This window comes from Cyphomyrmex costatus, unplaced genomic scaffold (genome assembly GCF_001594065.2).
Source record: "Cyphomyrmex costatus isolate MS0001 unplaced genomic scaffold, Ccosl1.0 scaffold36, whole genome shotgun sequence".
Lineage (NCBI taxonomy): Eukaryota > Metazoa > Arthropoda > Insecta > Hymenoptera > Formicidae > Cyphomyrmex > Cyphomyrmex costatus.
The window spans coordinates 1,909,224-1,931,833 of record NW_017277774.1 but is presented as its reverse complement, the minus strand read 5'-3'; the positions used below and the strand labels follow the sequence as shown (position 1 = coordinate 1,931,833).

At 37.6% G+C, this 22,610-nt stretch overlaps 3 protein-coding genes across 3 annotated transcripts; 2 read left to right on the top strand and 1 right to left on the bottom strand.

The window, feature by feature from the left end:
• Nucleotides 1-8,468: 8,468 nt before the first annotated feature.
• Nucleotides 8,469-10,846, bottom strand: LOC108776502 (TIP41-like protein). Its single transcript, XM_018543128.1, has 6 exons — nucleotides 10,778-10,846; nucleotides 10,257-10,438; nucleotides 10,003-10,182; nucleotides 9,699-9,921; nucleotides 9,469-9,627; nucleotides 8,469-8,666 (listed from the first exon to the last, which is right to left on the bottom strand). Exons 2-6 carry the CDS (start codon nucleotides 10,433-10,435, stop codon nucleotides 8,469-8,471), a joined length of 939 nt encoding a protein of 312 aa, XP_018398630.1. The 5' UTR covers nucleotides 10,436-10,438; nucleotides 10,778-10,846.
• Nucleotides 10,847-11,959: 1,113 nt separating this feature from the next.
• TTLL12 (Tubulin tyrosine ligase-like 12) lies at nucleotides 11,960-13,810 on the top strand. The gene is made up of 2 exons (XM_018542979.1): nucleotides 11,960-12,179; nucleotides 12,270-13,810. The coding sequence occupies exons 1-2, from the start codon at nucleotides 11,960-11,962 to the stop codon at nucleotides 13,808-13,810; spliced, it is 1,761 nt and encodes a 586-aa protein (XP_018398481.1).
• Nucleotides 13,811-14,519: 709 nt separating this feature from the next.
• LOC108776500 (zinc finger protein 675) lies at nucleotides 14,520-17,667 on the top strand. The gene is made up of 5 exons (XM_018543126.1): nucleotides 14,520-14,717; nucleotides 14,871-15,432; nucleotides 15,559-16,478; nucleotides 16,571-16,796; nucleotides 16,920-17,667. The coding sequence occupies exons 1-5, from the start codon at nucleotides 14,623-14,625 to the stop codon at nucleotides 17,631-17,633; spliced, it is 2,517 nt and encodes an 838-aa protein (XP_018398628.1). The 5' UTR covers nucleotides 14,520-14,622; the 3' UTR covers nucleotides 17,634-17,667.
• The last annotated feature ends 4,943 nt before the right edge of the window (nucleotides 17,668-22,610 follow it).

Genomic DNA, 22,610 nt, shown 5'->3' with positions numbered 1-22,610 from the left:
GAGGGGGGGGGGGGAGAGCGAGAAACGAGAGCAAATTGTACCAATGACGTGTGCGCATGGACCAATGTGGCCGCTCAGTTGAAATCCACTAGCATGACGGAAGTTTTTTTTGACGGTTAAAGAGACAAGGATCAGGTGAACAAAGAGAGAGAGGGAAGGAGAGGAAGAGATAGAAACAGAATTTAAAACGCTAATTTTTGGATTATACGGCACGATTTACAAGTAATGGCGTTAAAAACGTGTTGCGAGGAAGCCATACCGATAAAATCAAGTCACATCAATGATTGTACATGCAAGAAAGGGGGAACAGGGGGCGGCAAATAAGCGGAAGCTCGCGCAGATCGCCTTTTCCATTTCGTTAATGTTTTCTCCAGTATTATCTAGTCCTGCGAGCCATCCTTTTCTCAGTTTAGCGTTTGTCATTTAAGACCGGACCATGCGGCATGCACGCGTGAGAATGAAGTCACGAGACAGAGGAAGCCCGCTCTCAACCCCCATGCCGTCCCCGGTGATTTCGTTAGCTATAAATAGGGACTTAAGATCGGTAACATTGCAGACGAACTCGCACTCGCTTTTCTCGCCAATTGCGGCAAATGGCGAATTCACGTTTTTCTACTCTATTTATCTTTTTCTCTCTCTCCCTCTCCCCCTCTCTCTCTCTCTCTCTCTCTCTCTCTCTCTCTCTCTCTCAGGTCCGACTGGTGCGTGATTTAACATTAGAACCACCATATAATATTATTTACGCATACATGTGTAGAAGTACGAGAATTTCGACGAAATTTTGTACTTCTACACATCGGATTACTTCAATGTGGTACAGTTTTGTGTTCTCGGTGATTCTAAGCAATCGAGGGACGAGGGATCTCTCTCAGGGACATGGCAATATGGTTCTAACGTTAAACGCTGATTTGCGTGCCCGCAATTATTAAAAATCACCCGTTAATTTATCCGGAAATAATTCGACGACTAGAATTTTTTTCTTTCCTTTCAGCGATATTCCTCGGCGCGAGTACCTTCGCGCGGATTGGAAGCCGATTGATCAGAGTGGAGTCGCGCGACTCGATTTTAGCATTTCAGCGCGAGGCGTGGGCAGATGATTGTGTGTGTGAGCGAATGCTCGGAGTATAACTGGGTCGATTGTATGGGCAAAATAATCGCGTGCGCGGATGAAGACGAGGCGAGAAGCGATGGTCATTGCGAGCAGGTATGCGGAGAAATCGGAATAAGCTCAACATTTTGTTTCTCTCTCTTCCTCTCTCTCGATGGCTCGCTCACCCTTCTTGCGAAGGGCGGGCACTGAGACAACGGGAATAAGAAGAGCGAGACAGCACGTAAAGAGCGTTATGGCCTCAGTGCGAGAACGTCTAGACGGTGCGAAAAAGCGTATAACGAAGTTTCTAATGTAAGATGAATGCGATGGATCTTATGACGGGAGAGAGAACACATCGAACCGGGTAATGTCGAGGCGATTTGGCCTTCGTCCTTTCACGATTCGCGAGTCTTCAACGTTCACGGTCTAACCGACCCGTTTCGAAGAGCATTTCCTCGTTCGAAGTGAGAAAATGGACAATTTCCCCAGTTGACACACAGAATTGCATCCGACATTTCTTGGAATCTCTTGAATCACCGGTCTCTCGACTTGTGGTTCAATTGATTTCTCATCTCTTTCTGGTTCTAATTCCAATTTACTTCCGAATGGAACGAGAATTGAGATTCACATACATCGGTTGTAATAGCAATATTTCTCATTTTATTTTGCATTTTCTTTTGACGTCGATCGCGGGATGGACGGAATTCATACTCGGTATCGAAATCGCGAAACTGAACGTGGACGTTCGCTCGAGGACAATGCGATTGCGCACCGATCGACTAGCGAATGCGCGAAAGGACACGAAGGCGTGAATGGAACGCGAGTACGTGTGTATATGTGTGTGTGTGTGTGTGTGTGTGGGTATACGTGCGTGTATGTGTATGCGTGTGTGCGCACGCAGGTGTGTCTCGCCAAGCGAAAGAAAAGAGGTTTTTATTAATAATAAGTCTATACGATCTGTATATGTCTTGTAAATATATATATACATATATATACATATATATATCATGCATAGATATGTACATCTTGTGTATTTATATATTCGGCACGTTTGCTGAGAAATCCCTGTGCAAAACGTGTTTAACCATCCCAACAATTCGATATCCTTTACCTTAAGCTACATCTTCATTTTTACTTAAAGCGTCTTAGAACAAAAGTCCGATAAAGTATCGTTAGGTTTTTCCGAAAAAAATAATTCTATAAATAGTTGAGAATAAGGTATAACAATTTTAAATTTGGATATCTAGAATCCAGATGCATGTTATATTAATGCTATTCACCTAACTAAACTTATTTTTCCTATTTATACGAGGCGGTTTAAAAGAACTATCGATTCTAGCTGTTAAAAATACAGCAAAATACGGAAATTGAAAGCTAATGAGAGTACAGCACTATCAGATAAGCGTTAGTTGTGTGATGTGAAAAACATTGTTACTTTAGAAGACTAATCTAGCTGGTAAAGAAATTGAATTTTATTGTAAGATTCCGTGGTTCATTGCTTACAACAACGTTTTACAAAACAATCGATAGACCAGAGGAAAAATTCACTATCTGGCCGTTGAATATTCCGTTTCCTTTTTGGGTCGATTATGTCCGAGGAGTATCCTTCCGTAACTTGTTGTCGACGTCGCCAAAGAACCGAGAGTCCGCTTCTGCTCTGTTTGCTTTGCAGCCGATCGACAAGGCGATCATTACCGAGAGGTCCCAGATCGTCATTAGCGGGGAATTGAATGCACCGCGGCGTGCGGCGAGGGAAGCGAACGGATGTAAGCCCGTTAGGCCGACGGGCGCAATGCAGTTTTGCCGTAACGCTCGTTGCAGCCGCCGAGTCTCTCAAGCTCGAGGGATAAAATCGAGATAGAGCGGTATTAACTATGTGCGAGGTGTTAACGGCAAGATTGTGATACGTCTTGCGCCACATGGGCGTAATTAATTCTAGGTAATGCATACGTAATGATCTTGAAATAAATCGCCATTCTGCGCGCGAGTCAGAGATATTTTAACGAAATAATATACGATTTTATTTTTATATTGTTAGCCGAGTCGCGGTACAGATATGATGAGAGAAAACATTGTTCGTTTGATTAAATATTATAATTAATGTAGTTCGTCTTTATATTTCTTACAACAAAGAATACATTTAAAAATCAAACATATATTACATATATTTGATTGAAACACATATATTCTCCAATGAAAGAGAAATAAAGATGAATTAAATTAATTTAGTGAGATAAATAATTTTTTTTTTCCAGTATATGTAATACATAAATTTCGACGCAAGTTTAATTTTAACTTCACGTGAAAGTGATCGACGCGAGACTAATTAAAAGGCAAGGTCCAGCGATCTCATTATGCTCCCTTAATTGTTCCTTCATTATTAATCATAAACATCATTTCTCAGAAAATGATACAGTATCGATGTCAACATCTTTATCTGCAGTGAAGTATTATCTAACGATATTCCTTGACAGATGATTCGCAGGATCGCAGGTGCATCCTGCTTTCGAAATTATCGACCGGAGGCCCCGCCGGGCAACGAATTCGTTAACGAAAGTTGAAAAACAGCCGGCCGTCCGTCCGGCGTCTGTTTTTCTCGTTCGTGACCGATTTGTGATGCCGCGCGTTAATCGAGAAGAGGTAGAAGAAGAAGAAGAAGAAGGAGACAGATAGAACGTAAAGGAGGAAAAGGTCCGTGGAGAGGTCCGGACGCGCGCGATGAGCCAAAAATAAGAAGAGAGCAAAGTGGCCGGCTGGTCCAGTGGTGTCATGTGACCGGAAGTGGCATTCCTTCCTCGCCTCTTCCCGTTCACCACCGCCGTCTTCCACAAAGTCTCGAAGAGCCAGTACCAGGTCTCCCTCTTTCATCTCCCCCTCCTCCGCACCTCGTCCTCCTTCGCCACCTCCTCCTCTTCCTCCTCTTCGACCCTCGTCCCGTGTTGTTACTTATCCCTTCCTCCACGCTCGAACGAACGTAGCGACAACGGAAGATTGTCCTCTCTTAGCGACTCGTTAAGCATGTCAAAAGACATCGGGGCATCACGAGGGACGTCGACAATGGATTTCCGCATTTAAAGCGCGACGTCGGGATACTGTGAAAATCATACGGGCGGAGCCCTTCCCCTCTTTTCCCTCGCCTCCTACACGTCCCAATTGACGAGCTCGGACGAAACGTGGGAGTCATCGCGCGATATTATCAATAAATCTGTTCTTTCTAGTCACCCTATATATATAATATACCACACATTTTCTACATATGAAAAGAGAGATCTATAGCTGGTATTCATAATCTGTTCTTATTTCAACACCATCTTAAGTAACGCCTCAAACCGCTTTGTGATTGGTTCATGACATATTAAGACTCACATAAGATGTCTTAAATAAATAGTAGTTAAATAAAAATCTTAAATACATATGTATAAAATTCAATTACGAATACCGGTCTATGTATTTGGATGCCGAAGAAGGAAGAAGGCGAGAAAGAAATTGTAAAAATGCGTTTGAAGCAATTTTATATTTGCTTTACGTAGCTTTACTTTTTGCCTTTTCAGCATTCAAATCGAAATGAATATTCAGTCTTTACGTTAAACAAAAAAGAATTACTTTAAAAAGATTGTGTAGAAAACTTGACACGAAAGATTTAAATTGTGGCGATATTATTCCGTGACCTGGAAACGGCAGAATGAGTGTTACATCTACATGTATTACGTTTTCATCCTTCAACTGCTAAATTGCAGGATGACATCGATCTGGTTTCAAGGTATCGAAATAGGAGCCCGCGAAGTGACATAACGTTTTCATTCTTTCGCCCCTCCTAGGCGTAGTCGGTGGTCAAATGACATCGGATGTCGAAATACCGAAATAATATCCGCAAATCGATATAAGGGATTTCGCTTCCTTTCGCTTTCGAATCGCCGCGAAACGTGGAGATGAAAGAATCGCGGAATCTAGCGTGACGTCTCCGCGAATTGCAGCGATAAGATGGATAAGATCCCGCTCTCCTATGACAGTCGTTTCCGTTTTGCGATATCGGAGTCGAAGGACGGAAGGGAATGTGACGGGATCCTCGCTTCCCAACGCCATCGCTGATGCCGCGCACCTTGTTCCTGCTATTCAAAGGTCGCTGCGTGCCATCGCAAGCACACACCATTGTCACGGACAAAGACCTTCGACGAGTCCGACTCTCCGGCGCGGATGTCATCTGCGGCGATGGTGGCACGCTGAGCGAGTGGACACGAGCCTAATTTTAGGGGCCCCGTGCTTCGCGTCCGTCCGACCGAAGGGAGATAGAAGAAGGCCGAGAGAGCCGCGAGCGACGGGTCGAGCGGAAAGAAGGAGACGTTTTTCTCGGGCGGTAGAAGCAGAGAACGAGAAAGAAAAAGAGAGAGAGAAGGAACTCGCGCACGGTCGACGTCAGCGTGATGTTTTCGCGACGGAGCCGGCCGCGAGTGTTCTATATTAAACTCCGGGCGGACGCGGGCAGACCTATTGCGAAACGGACGCCCTGATATTTTCGTTGCATCGCGCGAGTAACTGCTTCCGGCCGAGTGTTCTCTATCTCTCGGCCAGAGCTCTCTCTTTCTTTCTGTTCCCCCTCTCGTTATCCATCTCTCTCTTTTCTTCGCTCCCTCTGTGACCCTCCTCCTATGCTCTTCCATTCTCTCGCTACCACTTCGTCATCGCTCCATCTCTTTCCCTCTTCACATCCTCCTCTTCTCTTTCTTTCTCCCGTCTCTCTATCCTGCCTCGACCGTCCTCTTCTAGATCGACGGGCGCAAACGGCCGTGCTTCTTCAGCCGGCCGGAAACACCTACGCACCCGCTGGTAGCGTGTGAGAGCGCTATAAGGTGGGACGGAGGCAATGGGATAAGCCTACTCACGAGAGATTGCTGTCGTCGACGACCTCCTTGCTTCTTGCTCTTGTTGCGTTTCTTCCTCCTTCTCCTCCCTCCAGCCTCCTCTTCCTCGCGCTGCCTCTTGCCTCGCCTTCTCTCCTTCCTTCTTGTCTTCCTCTCCTCCCACTCTCCTCGCCGTCGACCCGTGCGATGGAATTCAACCAAGTTTTTTGCGCCCGCGAATAAACACCACCGTACGATGGAAGACGGCCCACCCCGAAAGCCACGATCGGTCAACTCTCTCTCGGTCTCTCCTTCCTTCGCCCCTATTCCCTTTGATATTTATTTTCTACTTGGTCGACGGGGAAGAGGCGGTCACGATGGTGTTTATGGCGGAATACGTCGGGCCAAAGCCCTTCGCCTGGAATCTAATCAAATCTTACTCGAAACCAAGGTCCAGCCGTCTCTTCAATATTTATTCTCCAGACAGATATCCTTTTTTTTAATCCAAGGCCTATCGATCGATTGAATGATTTACCGTATGAATGTGTAAATGTTTTTACGTAGTTCTTAAATATCTGGAAAAATATTATATCGATGAGAGACTTTTCGCTAATTCAAATTACTAACTGGAACGCAAAGAATTTTCTAATGTACAAAATATGTGCAGTAGATTTGACGTTTTCAAGGTCAAGCCAAAGTACAATGGGAAGATGATCTGTATCGCGAACTTTAGTCTTAGATATTACCTTTTCGCGCGCGCGCGACAAAAAAATTTTGAAATGGTAGAAAAAAAATCGTTTGCTTTTAGGCTAAAATTAAGATTCTGATACATTTAAATAAAAGAAACAGGTAAAACATTTAATGCATTTTTATGAAATTAATTAATAAAAATAGTTACATTTTGTTCAAATATTAATAATGTATCATAAAATAATTTTCTCTGTATATCGCTCCATCTCTTTCCCTCTTCACATCCTCCTCTTCTCTTTCTTTCTCCCGTCTCTCTATCCTGCCTCGACCGTCCTCTTCTAGATCGACGGGCGCAAACGGCCGTGCTTCTTCAGCCGGCCGGAAACACCTACGCACCCGCTGGTAGCGTGTGAGAGCGCTATAAGGTGGGACGGAGGCAATGGGATAAGCCTACTCACGAGAGATTGCTGTCGTCGACGACCTCCTTGCTTCTTGCTCTTGTTGCGTTTCTTCCTCCTTCTCCTCCCTCCAGCCTCCTCTTCCTCGCGCTGCCTCTTGCCTCGCCTTCTCTCCTTCCTTCTTGTCTTCCTCTCCTCCCACTCTCCTCGCCGTCGACCCGTGCGATGGAATTCAACCAAGTTTTTTGCGCCCGCGAATAAACACCACCGTACGATGGAAGACGGCCCACCCCGAAAGCCACGATCGGTCAACTCTCTCTCGGTCTCTCCTTCCTTCGCCCCTATTCCCTTTGATATTTATTTTCTACTTGGTCGACGGGGAAGAGGCGGTCACGATGGTGTTTATGGCGGAATACGTCGGGCCAAAGCCCTTCGCCTGGAATCTAATCAAATCTTACTCGAAACCAAGGTCCAGCCGTCTCTTCAATATTTATTCTCCAGACAGATATCCTTTTTTTTAATCCAAGGCCTATCGATCGATTGAATGATTTACCGTATGAATGTGTAAATGTTTTTACGTAGTTCTTAAATATCTGGAAAAATATTATATCGATGAGAGACTTTTCGCTAATTCAAATTACTAACTGGAACGCAAAGAATTTTCTAATGTACAAAATATGTGCAGTAGATTTGACGTTTTCAAGGTCAAGCCAAAGTACAATGGGAAGATGATCTGTATCGCGAACTTTAGTCTTAGATATTACCTTTTCGCGCGCGCGCGACAAAAAAATTTTGAAATGGTAGAAAAAAAATCGTTTGCTTTTAGGCTAAAATTAAGATTCTGATACATTTAAATAAAAGAAACAGGTAAAACATTTAATGCATTTTTATGAAATTAATTAATAAAAATAGTTACATTTTGTTCAAATATTAATAATGTATCATAAAATAATTTTCTCTGTATTGTTACATTTAAAAAATTTATTTTAAAATATATATATATATAGAAGCATAAAAACTATATTTTGTATCTCATAACGCTGTTTTGCTGTCTCTTATTTTTACATGATTTTTAATCCTCAAGATTATTTCAAAATTGTGTCAGAGATTATTCTTCTCATTGTTGATACATATGATTCCATTCATAAAAAAAACATTGTTAAATGTAGTTAACTTAGCAGTTCACTTGGGAAATTTTTAATGTAATATAAATTAAAAATGAAAGAAAGACGCGTAATAATACTAAAGTGAAAAGTATGATTAAGATAATTGTAAACTTTTAATATTTATTTGAGAAACAGTATAATTTTATCATTGTTTTCAATCTTTAATATCATATTTATTCAAATAATAAAGCATGAATTAATGATCTATGTATACAACGAATTTCTAATTATTTTTTATATCCATAAAAAAATAATATCATATAACATTAAAATCTTAGCACAAAATTTAAGTAATAGGACTGTCTATTGTATGTTCATTAGATTGTACTAATTTTGTTTCAGTCATAGTTGTATATTGTGTAATTGTATCTTCATTTAATTTAATACCTTCTTTTTCAGGTACCATAAGTTTATCGTAATGACTTCCAATTAATGGCAAATGAGGTGCTATCGTACTTGGTTCCAGAAAGAGTGCCGGAGAAACCTTACGGAAAAATAATACATTTTAGTTCCTATCATGCATATATTTGTAAAATTTACAGACCATGGGCATTTTTCAGCAAGAATATAGAGAATTAGAGATATACAAGGTTTTTTTTTACTCCGAATCGAATTCAGTTTTCTTTTTTCGATTCCAAATTGAATCTGGAAGTTGTGTATATTTTGAAATGAGATAAAAATTATAAAAGTAAGTAAATTCATTAGAATAATCATAATTTCATTGATTAACATACAGTATATATATTACCAATATATATATTTGATTCTCATATTTAAACATCTCAGGCTGGTATTCATAGTTGATTTTTGTACTTGAGATTGTCTTAAGTTCAATTTGAAATGTTTTTAAGACAATGAGATCGTCTTAAATGTTACGAACCAATAAGAGAACTGCATTAGCATCTTAAGACATTATTTATAAAATAAGAATCAATTATAAAATATCAGCCAGAATTGAAATTTTCGAATAGTTTGTGTCTGAATCATAGCGAATCAAATTCGAATAGAATCAAATCTTATTTCATACTGTTATGCTATCTCCTTACTGGAAAATGTCTTTAATTATTATCGATTCTAAGTTAATTAAATATAATAATGACATATAACATTTCTTACAATTTTATTATAGTATATATATATATATATATACTAAAATAAAATATATATGTATATATATATATATATACATAATACCTTTAATATATTAACCAAATAAATGTTCTAATCTTCTAATCCTTATTTAAAATTTGATAAAGAATATAATATTATTATGCTGTATTACTTACACGGATATCTCGAACTTTAGCTTCTCGGGATGTAAACTCACGCAATAAATAATTTTTTCCAAATTCGTGGTAAATACGTGTATCATTTATTCTTAGCATTACATTATCGATTCTAAGAAAATACCGTAATAATATAAAAAAACTGGCAGGCATGACTCTCTGCAGAAAACATTAAGAGAATTGAAATACAGCTTTGTAGCATGTTATTAGAAATATGTGAAATAACTTACAATTTTGACTGAACTAACAGCAATGCCATTGTCATGAAGCTCATCTTCAAACAATGTTAAATCATGATAAAACATAATCTTGTCCCTCTGTTTTAATTTATCCATATCAATTCTCTCGTTTGTTTCTTCAACTTGGAAGCCAGACATTGTACCAGTATAATTAGTAGTAAATGTCCAATCAAAAGGTTTGACCTTTTCTTCTAAGTATTCACTACTTTCTGATCTGTTGATATACATAATAGAAAAATTATTTTTAACAATAGTTGTATATAAACTATTAAGTCCAAAAGTATATCATGCATACCTTGATTCTTTCCATGCTTCTGCACAAGCAAGCTGTACATTAATCTTTCCATTAGATACATATCTTAAAGCATCTAAAGCATTAAATTGCAGCAATGGTCCATCTTCATGTGTCAGGGATAATACGTTATTGGGAAACACCATGTCTGGCATATGTGGCAATTCTAACGCATTACTGTATCTATAAAAATAAGAATTGCATTTCTAAGCATTATGTTACAATATTTTTGAGATAACGATTAATGAGCAACATACACGCAAAATTGACATGCATTTGCGTCGTTGGTACCACAGCCATTCTCGCTTTTGGAACATTTAGAATGGAGTATATGAGATTGGGTGTATTTGATACGCCATGGAGGGCAAATATGTTCCTCTTCGTTTACCGGCAGTCTTAAAATATCGATACCACCATGTATTTTCACAGCTGTCATTTTCTAAAACGGAGAGATTCTTATTATGAAGAGAACCTAGCTAGATTAGATAATTTCTGAAGGAAGAAGGGAAGAATCAAATCAACAATTAGATTTCTGATAATTATCATTCGTTTAAATATTTTTGTAATTATAAGATAAAAATTAAATTTGTACATTAGACATTATGAATTATACGTTATATCGAAATAATTACTATTAGAATATTACCAAGCATTTAATGTTTACTTAAAATATCTATAAGTAGGATTCTATTTTTGCAATAAATTATAGTACATTTTTAAGAAATATTAATTTTGTTCTCGTATTGTTTTATTTTCATTATATTTACATTATACCAACCAATGATTTTAGCAGTTTGTATATTTTTGTATATATTTCTACGTGTTGGATTAAATAACCTCACTAAACTCTATCATAAACTAACAAGAATCTAGTAGTGCTTACTTCAGGCCGCACATCCAAGTTAAAGCGGGGAGCACAGACTTTTGCATAACGCATAAACCATATACATAAAGAATTTGATTGGTCCATTGACTCATGCATAAGAAAGTGGGCCAATGAAATTCCTTATGCATATGCTTTATGCGTTATGCAAAAGTGTGTGTTTCTCGCCTTATCCAACTCATTAGTAGTGAAAGTCAATAAATTTATAGTTAGTTTACACTAGAGTCCTAGATATCAGAGAAGCGCAACCGATGTTCCACGTCCTGATTGGCGTGACTGTCAGCCAATCATGACATTTATTCATTGGTACTAAAAATAGGTGCATCCAGAAGCATGACCGCTTACTAAGCGCTCAATGAGCTTTTTTATCTGATTGGCATATTAGGTCTAAAATATAACCTGATTCCATTAGGTCTAAAATATAAACCAAACAGGTATACAAGAGCTCACTGAGCGCTCAATAAGCCTGTTCTTTTTGCCTGCACTGTCTGAACTGGTACATACAGTGCAATAAGTTGAAATGAAACAAACGTATACCTGTTTCACTTCAACTTATTGCACTCTGTGTACCAGTTCGGTAAAAAGAACAGAGGCCCTATTCTGTAACTCTTAACGACAGTGTCGATATCGTTACAGTGTCGTTGCGCAGCTTTTTTATCGTATGAAATATCTGCGCAACGACACTGTCCTATACATACATGCACCAAAGGCACTAAAAAGTACAGTGTAGTGTAGTACCTGCTCTGGTAGTACAGTACAGATGCAAGTCTGTTAAGCGGCAAATTCGCAGGAGTAGGAGTGTGTATTAGTTAACCTATAATCCAGAACGTATATAGCTTGCAAATTTTATTATACTGTTGTTTAAAATAATAAAATATTTACTTAATTTATATTAAAATTTTAATGATCTATATTATTTTTACACAAACTGGATTTTTTGGTCAATATTTCACTTATATGAATTGAAAAGAAGCAAATAGGTACTCTCTCGATAATATGTATTTCTTTTTGCTGTTTTTATATTGAATAAATAATTGCTAAATATTTATTTATTTTAGACTTACTTATTTTTTTGCAATGGATGGCATTGACTTATTTAAAGTGTTTCTTGTGACACATAAAGTACAACTTCAATCTTATGGTATCCCACACTTATTTTGGAAAGTTTTATATAAGAAATTAACAGATCAGATTTATGATGCTGGCCTTGTCTTCCAATTGACAAAAGTAGAATATGAAAATGAAGACAGACATGTTACAGAACCAATATGGAAATTAATTGTATCTGCAGAGAATGGTATTTCTGTTCAAGATTCTAATAATATTTATCTCATTGATCATGCATGGACATATGATATCAGTAGTGTTCAACAGAATTTAATTCAAGTACCTGGCTTACTTGATCGAATGTGTATTCTCATGGGAGTAAATACAGGATTGGAAGAACAGGAGAAAATCGAGAATGTTACAAACGAAATGTGGCGTTACAATCAGTCGTATTCGGTGAACTATGGAGAAATAGAAGATAGAATGCCAATATGGTACATTATGGATGAAGTTGGCTCAGCAATAAATCACAGTAATAAGCCAAATTTTAGAGCAGTCCCTTTTCTGCATTTGCCTGAAGGTATAATTTATACACTTCTATTTCCTATAAAAGACATTGCCACAGGTGATGAAGTTACAAGAGATTTTGTGGAAGGTCAAACAAATGATCCTGAAAAAAGACGTACACTGTTATTGCCTTGGATCCATAGTACTTTTGAAGATGAAAATTTTGAACAGAATGAACCAGATGCAGATTATTTTTTAGCAGGTCATGTTTCTGAAAGCTTGCCAGAGAACCTGGATGTATTCAAGGCAGATAACAGCAAAAAGTTAAAGGTTTTTTCACAATATAGTTATATAAATAATTATTTAACGGATCCAGCATTTGAAATTGTCGATAATGAAGAAGAAGCAGACATATTATGGTTTGTATCTCACTACAAGACGTACAAGGAATTAAATGTTTCTTCGTCTCACGTTTTTATAAATCAGTTTCCATACGAAAACGTCTTGACGACAAAGGATCTTCTATCGATCGTATGCAGAAGAAAGGCAATGGACAAATTGTATGATTCAGATACTCTTGAAACTTATCCAGTATGGTTACCGACGACTTATAATCTGAGCACAGAATTGGTACAATTTGTTGCTTATTTCATGCAACGAACAAATAAGGATTTGGATAATCATTGGATTATTAAACCATGGAACTTGGCAAGAGGTTTAGATACTCATATTACGAATAATCTCTATCATATTCTACGGCTGCCTTGCACAGGTCCGAAAATTGTGCAGAAGTACATCGAACAGCCAGTTTTGTATAACAGATCGGATATCAATCAAGTAAAATTCGACGTGAGATATGTTGTGTTGCTCAAATCTGTAAAACCGCTACGTGCGTATGCTTATGCAAATTTCTTCCTGCGTTTTGCAAACCAACCGTTTGCACTGAACAATTTTAACACTTATGAGCAACATTTCACCGTGATGAATTATACCGAGGAGAATCCATTGTTTCATGAAAAATGTACCGATTTCATCGTAGAATGGGAAAATCAGTATCCCAATTATCCCTGGAAAACTTATGTCGAGCCGAAGATTCTTTCTGTCCTAAGACAGACCTTCGAAGCTGCTGTTGCACAACCGCCTCCAAAAGGAATAGCCGAAAGTCCGCAAAGTAGAGCCGTGTACGCTGCCGATATGATGCTGGAGTGGAGAAACTGTCAAATGCAGCCCAAGCTATTGGAAATAAATTTTACGCCCGACTGCCAGCGGGCGTGCGAATATTATCCAAACTTCTACAATGACATTTTTAAATGCTTGTTTCTGGATATCGACAATCCAGAAGTTTTTCATGCATTAGATTCAACTTGCGAGTAATATCAGATTATTTATGTAATTTAAAATATAATTACTTTATTGTCATTATTGTATATATTTGTATATATACTATACATATATATGTGTGTGTATATATATATAATTTAGTTATAATATATGTATAGTCACAATCAATAAACAAAAATTTAATGGTCATATAACATTTTAAGAAATGCTTTTTTTGTTTTAACTAACACACACATATATATGTACATATGTATTATACATATATAGATATATAGAATTTTATTTGCTGATTGTTATTATATATTATAACTAAATTATTTGCATGGCCGTTTGATACTTAAATTCATATTCATGAGCGATGGAAATATATGTGATCATTGAACAATACGTATTTCGAACTCATATTAATGTCAGACCGATGAATGTATCTATTTCATAATATCATTTTCGATATTTACATAGATTTCTAATTTAGCATTAATTACATTTACATTAACAACTGAATTGCATTACGAAATGAATTATATTTGTCAATTACCTTTCCAGGCAGTTTATGATTTCGCCGTAATCTTTTATTCATTAAAATTGATTAGCATAAAGAATCCATATAGATTTATAATTGTAAGTTTAGACTGTGATATGTGTAATTTCAAAATAAAGCGCCATGAATGAATTAGTTCGTGGGACGTGAGTGGATGGGCGTAGCAGTCGCGGCTTCTTTACAATTTCGGGATCAGCTGGAGGCAGCTTCTCGTTTCTCTTGTCTCAATATTGAAATTTTCTACGAGAAAGAGTTTTGACAACAAACTTGTTTTTCTACTTACAATCAAAAACAATCATCCAGGATGAGAATCGTTTGCGCTGCGTTAAATTGCAAATATTCCTCAGAAAATGAGGATTCGTCGAATGTCACTTTTATCAATTTTCCCAACAATGATACGTAAGTACTGTACTTTTTTCGATAGGTTATTTTTGTTGACGTTTGGATAATTATTGAATTTATTTTGTTTATATTTTATCATTGTTCGGAACTATCTACAGTTATTATGCTCATATCATTGTTTTACAATTTAAATTTTGATAATTTTTATAGAGCCAAAGTATGGGCAGAATGTTGCGGCAGATCAGATTTAACTACAAAATCAAATGCAGAATTGCATTTAAATTATTACATTTGTTCCCATCACATTGAAGATCGCTGTTATGTAAGCAAAACTATTCCCATTATTGTAGAAGAAGGTACCATTCCTACTTTATTTGGGACCGAATTGACTACTGATGATGAAGATTCAATAAATATGTTTCATAAGGCACAGAATTTCCAAGAAATAAGTGACAGTGTGTCTTTAACATATTGCGATATGAATGTCGAGATAGATGAGTATCATAACGTCTCCATCAAATTTGCCAATTTATGTCGAATCTGTGGGACATCCACTTTGGATGGAATAGATATTTTTGCAACCAAGGGCATAGAGCTTAAATTAAAAGAAAGAATAAATTTGCACATGCCTATTTCAATTGACATAAATGATTCATTGCCACAGAAAGTATGTACTGATTGCTGTAATAAATTGCAAATTGCACATTTACTAGTTGTTTCGTGCCTGAGAACTGACATGCGCTTAAAACAATTTCTAAATATTGACAGAGAGGTAAGAACTAATGTAACATATTTATCGATTATAATATAAAAAATATTTTTATAAGTTATATATTTATTAAAACAATGTTTTTGAAATATATTTATTGTATTAGTATAAATGTTTTGTGTTTTGCAGCCAGAATACGAAAACAAGTACAATGCATTGATTGACGAATGTTCCTTAGAGATGGTTCAAGAAATGTGTATGGATGATAATTTGCATCCTAATTCATTTACTATAAATAAAATTATAAACTCTGATTCAGAAAATTTAAGAGAATTAGGAAATAGAGAATGTTCTGAAATACAGAATAATTTCCAAAGCATTTCGAAGGATGTTGTGCCATTAGAACTAAATACTCTGATCCAAACTTGTAGAGAAGTTGACAGTAAAAATGAAACTATCACAAAAGAGATATTAAACTTGCAACAAGATAAGATCCAAAATGGAAGTCTTAGTGTTATCTGTTTGCACTGCCAAACTTTCTGTGAAACACAGGAAATATTTGATAATCATAAAATAGTTTGTAATAAGGAACAAAATGAACATGTAGGTATGTGTAAAACTGTAGAAAACGGAAACGAGCAACTTAATCGTGAAATAGAAAATCCCCAAACATGCAAAACATTTGATGGTAAGCAAGTTATCAATAAAAACTGTGAATCAATGCATTGTACTGTTTGCAATCAAACATTTAAATGTCAGCAGGATTATGATAATCATAAACATCTTAGAAATCTCACTGAAACGAATAAAAGATGTGGTCATTGTGAAAAAGTATATCATAACAAGAAAGACTTGTTAATTCATATCATGGAGTCACACGAGAGACGATTATTATTTAAATGCTCTATATGTGATAAAACTTACGAGAAGTGGTCTAGTTTAGACATTCACGAAGCTACTCACAGAGTAGACAAGCCTTATCTTTGTGATCTGTGTGGAAAAAGTTTTAAGCACTCCAATAATTTAAGGGGTCACAAAAGAATTCATTTGGACGAAACTATAAAGAAAAGACACATGTGTGACATCTGTGGCAATGCATTTAGATCACGGTAGTAATTGATGAAATTTATATTAAAATTATTCCAATTAATTTCAGAAAAACAGAATTATGTTTTATGCAACTTATTTCTTGTGTTTACAGATTTCATTTGCGAGAACATATGAATCAACACGATGATAACAGACCCTATTCTTGTGAACAATGTGGCAAAGCTTTTTACAAAAGGATTCAATTGCGACAGCACAAATTATCGCATGGTTCTAATAGGCATACATGTCCGATTTGCAGTGCAATGTTTAATCGTAGAGGAAATATGATCGCACACATGAAACGACACAGTAACGATAACGGAGGATATAAATGCAGTGTAAGTATTTTATAAAAACTATAAATTATTATATTTTTTGTCTTTATTCATTGATATTTGCTAGATGTATTTTCATCGAAAATTAATTGGAAACAATAAGAAAACATTTACGTTTTATTATAGGTTTGTGCCTACAAATGTAAATCTATGAGCGAATTAAAGATACACAGGAAAAAACATACCGAGGAGGAAATAGTTGACAGCATTAAGAAGAAATGTATCGATAAGGAGATATGGCGTTGTAACATTTGCAATAAGATATTCTCGAAGCGCGCCATCTTGTTGAATCATGAGCGCGTACACGAAGATGATAAATTTTATGAATGTGAGGAATGTGGTAAGAAATTAGCGAGTAAAAACTCATTAATGTATCACAAGAAATCGAAGCATTTGAGAGAGAAGCCACATATGTGTCATTATTGCGGAAATTCGTTCGTTTCGAAAGAGGCACGGTTGATCCATGAGAGGATACATACCGGTGAACGCCCTTACATTTGCAAGGTGTGCAATACGCAGTACAGATGCTCCAGTAATCTTAGCCAGCACATGAAGATCCACACGGGTCTGAAGCCGCATAAGTGCCATTTTTGCAGCAAAGGTTTTACGCGCAAAGGCGCGCTAACCGTACACGAGAGAATCCACACGGGTGTTAAGCCTTATTCTTGCGAGACCTGTGGTAAAAGCTTCTCACAGAAGAATGACATGTTAAAACACGTCAAACGCGCAACTGCAGATGGATGCTGCGCGGTTAGTGTAACCAGATTAAACGAAAAAGAAAATATGTTAAAGCATACTGCGATGCAAGAGTCCTTAGTAATTTCGAATAACAATGCATGACACATTCTTCAAATTTATGTTAATAGTGTCTCTTCGGAAGTTAAATAATTTTAGTAGTAATGACGATAATTGTATATACAATATAATATGACATCAAACGTCAAAACGTATATAGAGAGCAAATTAAAATCCGTCTCTATCAAGTTATTATCGAAAAAGGTATTAAAAATTGTACTTGACTCTAATGTTTTTCTATAAGCTTTTCTATATGCAATATCTGTTTGTTAAATTATTTTTCTCATTTTAAGTATGCTTTTATCTCGTATGTTACAGTCTTCTGATTATTACAAGAATGCAAAAGAGCATCGAACTTTTGACTGAATATTTACAGGAATGACTTTAAGTTATTAATGAAGGAACGACAATATAGAGACATTCTAAGAATATAGACACAAGTCAGATAAGATTATTCTATCCTGATAAAACTGATAATATTTCTGTCTGGCTATATTACTCTTATTGGAGATATACATTGTTGAAAAGCTGACATGCTAAGTATCCAAAAGTAAAAAGATTTTATGTGTTTGGAAGCTCTGGAAATTGAATATATCAATATTTTCTCGCTATATGTAAGTAGAATAAAGAAATCATTGCCTTTCATTTAATCTGGATCTAAAAGATCAACATCTAAGATTGCATTTACACTTAAATTCAAATATACCTACAATATTTTACTGTCCCCCTCTCTCCCCCCCTCTCTCTATGAAACTAAAATAAATGTTTATTATATCTAATATGAAATTTCTCTGAATTGTCCAGATGTTCGAGACATTCGATTTATGGTGATTTGATGGAGTCTGATGCTGTGGTATTTCTATAAAAAATATTGTAGTCTGCTAACGAATTGCATCGACGTCTATAATACGAGAAAATGAAGATCGTTTTACAAATCATGTCTTAACTTTATAGACAATACTCAAACTGGCTTGGCAAACAATCGTCTGAAAGTGTTCGTTTATACCTTGATAGTCTTCCCGCATTGCTGAAAGATGAGGTGCAATAAAAGTCATTGTTATATATAGAATAATACTCTTTATTGTTTTTGATAGTTGTTGTTTTTCATATCGTGCGCTGCAATTTCTTTTTACTCAACTTTTGTCATTCAATATCCAGTTAAACGACTCCCCGTTTTACTGTCAGTTCTGCTGCTAATATATTTTGGTAGAACAGTACGTGATACAACTCCACGATTTTAGAACAAAGAGAAACGAAAGGAAATGGCGACACGCCCGATCACTCGCGAACACACGTGTGCCGTATTATTCGTCGACCGCATATAGGACTAGAGTAATTGCGATTTCATTCCCGTGTAACACTCGTTCGCCGATTATATATATTTTTTTCTTCTCAATTCCTAAATGATCGAGGAGCACACGTGTTTTTTGTTTGTGCGCAAGTAAAAACGTGGGCCCGATCGAGTCGCGTGCGTTTTCGTCTTACTCCCTCGAACGGCGATGACCGACGGCCGGTGGTCTTAAAATTCGTCATATTTGTTATATAATTTTGTTCCTTTTTCCCCGTTTATAATTTTTTTTTTCTTTTTAGACGCAACGGCCTCGCAAATGCCACGCTCTTTCCTACGTTATGATCGAGTGATCGGCGCGTGGTCGTCGACGATACAATTACGCATTCTCAGAGTATAATCTCCGGCTCTGTTAAAACGCGCGTACCCGGCACGCGCGTCGCGAGCGCACGGCGTCAGGGTCGAATCAAGACGGACGACTCGAAGAGAGTTCATTCGAGAGCACGGAATAATTTTTCGGCGATGTCTCCGCACTCGATCGCTCGCGGTCAGTCGCGGGCTCGTATTCGCTTGCGAACGAAAGCGAAACGCGACGCCAGAGATGCTGGGACAGCGGGAGAGATCGCTTCCGAGCTCTCGCCTTCCCATCGCGACGACGGGCGCTAACGCACTTCCGGAAAGCGCTTGTAATCCGGATGATCCGAAAGTGCCGCTGTGCCGTGCGTTTGCTCGACGCGGCCGACGACACCGCCTCGACTCGCAACACCGCCCCCTTTTTCTTTCTTTTTTACCCCATATTACTCTCTCATCTTTAAATTAATTATCTCTGCTTCTCTCTCTCTCTCTCTCTATCTCTATCTCTCTCTCTCTCTCGGTATCTCTCTCCTCCCCCTCTCCCTCTCTCTTTCTTTCTCTCTCGCTTTCTTTCTCTCTGTAACCATCGTTCTTTGCGCTACTATTTACAATGTACAATCGTGCATCCTTCCTGCCCTAATTTCTTACGACAGCGTCGAGTCGCGCGCGCCTGATCGCTTTCCAATCGACGGCTTTCTCGTCATCGTCCCTTTTCCGCCTGGAACTTTTGCGTCTCGTTTACAACCTTCTAGGGACGAGGGAACCGAGTCGTGGATATAAATCAGTTCGCATTTGACTCATATTTTATATAGTACGCAAAGTAAATGATTCTCGATCCAGACATCACTGACATAATTACAATTTATGCAACATAAGCTCAACACGTAGAGACAAATTATCGATTTACGTGAATTGTTTTCTATATTTTTCTAAGAGAAATATATTCTAGATACGCGATACTTCCGTCAAACTTTATTTTCAAATGATCTTTGTTCGTATAAAGTCGGTTCGAAAAAAAATTATAGCGGAAAGCAAAACACACAAGAGAAAAAAATTTTGATGAGTATTATTGAATGGCCGCGAGTCGTCATAAGCGCGAATGAAAATAAATTTCGTCCGGATATCACCGCAACGAGGAGGAAGAATCGATCGCCGCGCGAGCTCGTCGCCGCCTCATATTATTTATCAAGATAAATATATACATATATATGCATACAATAATAATAATAATCTTATACACATACACGCACACGTACACGTATACGCATACATATATATATATATATACATTTTTTTCTTTAATATATAATATATATCTTATTTATATATATATTTTCTCAATATTAAACTTATTATATCCTCTTTTTCATTTCGCTTAAACGTATCTTCGCGCACGTGCTATTTATACTATTTACAAACGCCTTCATCCGGCATCCCGTTAAAAGAAAAAAAAAAAAGAGAAAAAAAGGAAAAAGGTGAAAGGGAAGAACGGGAAGAAACGCGATAACCGCCAGAGTATCGTGTCGCACACACCGCTGTCACTTGTATGCACGTCGGCGTGCCGAGGACTCCGCGCCGCGGCCTTGCCGTCGCGCTTAACAGCCGTAACTTTCTCCCTTCGGCGGTTTTTAGGCACTTCACGAGATACGCGTGTCCGATCGCGAGCTACGCGTCAGCGTGTAATCGCGAAAAGAAAAACAAGCGGAGCTTCACGTTACCGATGCCGGCAGCGCTCGCGGGTTCTCGCGCTTTCGCTTCCGCCGTGGGACCACCTTCGCACAAGGATGTTCATCAGGACCCGTTTAAAGGTCTCGAGGATTTTGCGTGTCTCTTGGACATTTGCGACGTCTGAAAATGTCCCACGATCGGACATTCTTTCACGTCGTGAAGAGACTCGCAAAAGCGGATTTCCCTATTTTCTCTTAAGCTTATCCTACAATTGCGTGAGCGTAGCTGTAAGTAGCGGTATAGTTGTAAGAATTGACCAATTACAGTCGAATATTCTTCTCACAGTCGACTGCACGATTGGTGGATTTTTCACAACTACAACCACTTATAACTACGTTTACAAATTAATTAACAGTAATTGTAGAATAGACTCAAGAAGTGACATTTGATTACAGATAATTTCTGTAAGACTCAGAAATCGCGTGGTGGAACCGACGAAATTGTTCTTGTTTTTTTTCTATATCATGATTCTTTTCATCAATTGTTATCTAACTACTACTTGCGTGCGATTGCGAGACGCTGCTGGCGCGGAAGGTATCCAGCATTAAACCCATTCTACAATTATGTAAGCCTAGTTGTAAATGACGCAGTTGTAAAAATTGACCAATCACAGTCATATATTCTCAAATTCGACTGTAACTGTTTAATTCTTACAACTACGCTTACATAATTGTATAACGGACTTAAACTTTTTTAGAAATATGCTTTACAAATTTTTGCGCCTCCGGATAAACGGAAGATACATAAGTAACATCTTCGATCGAGATATATTAATATTGAATAACCTCTATTTTCTCGATATTGATTTGTGATTTAATTATAGTAGACGATTATTAATATTAAATTATCTAACTCTCTCGAAGAAGAGAAGGAAGGATTTGATTTACGGAAACGTATATGCGATTTAAGACACGCTCGTACGAGTCTCCGCTTCCGGTAGCTTCGCTCGATATTAACAATATCGTGGAAGAACAACGCAGTTGTTCCACCGAAAAACATAACGAGCGAAATTGTTGATGACGTTATTTAAATTATTATTCATCTTTTTTACGAAAAACCGGCGTGACTTTAGTGACTTATGGCGACAGCGTACTGATCGTACTTAAAATTGAATCATAATTGTAATTGTAATGGCATGTGAGAAAAATGAATTTTGAGAAAAGAATATTGCATTATCTTGTTTTCTCGCGAAGCGGTCAAACGCACATCGAATCCTTCCTTCAATAACCGGAGGGTGAATCGAATTAGAAACAAAAAGGTTCCCTGTCAATTCGTCTTCCGCTCGTTTCGATTCAGTCAGCGGGATGTCCCAGAGTTACAAACGTTCGAAAATTGAGTATTTTCCTAATTTCGGAGATTTCCTAGACATTAAAGATTTAGATTTATCGTTTTATCGATTCGAACTTACGTCGAATCACAATCCGGCGGATACAAGCTTCGTGAAACGCTAATAGCGAAAGATAGCCGGATGATCGCCAATGACAGCTTAAGATACTTAAAATCTAAGGCGAACTCTCTCTCTTTCTCTTTCTCTCTCTCTCTCTCTCTCTGTGTCGGAAAGGAGCTACTCTCCCGCCTAATCACACTGCTCTTTCCCTGAGAGGTGCGAGCCCTTGCATCAACACGGCTTGCGATCCCGTTCACCCGCCGTT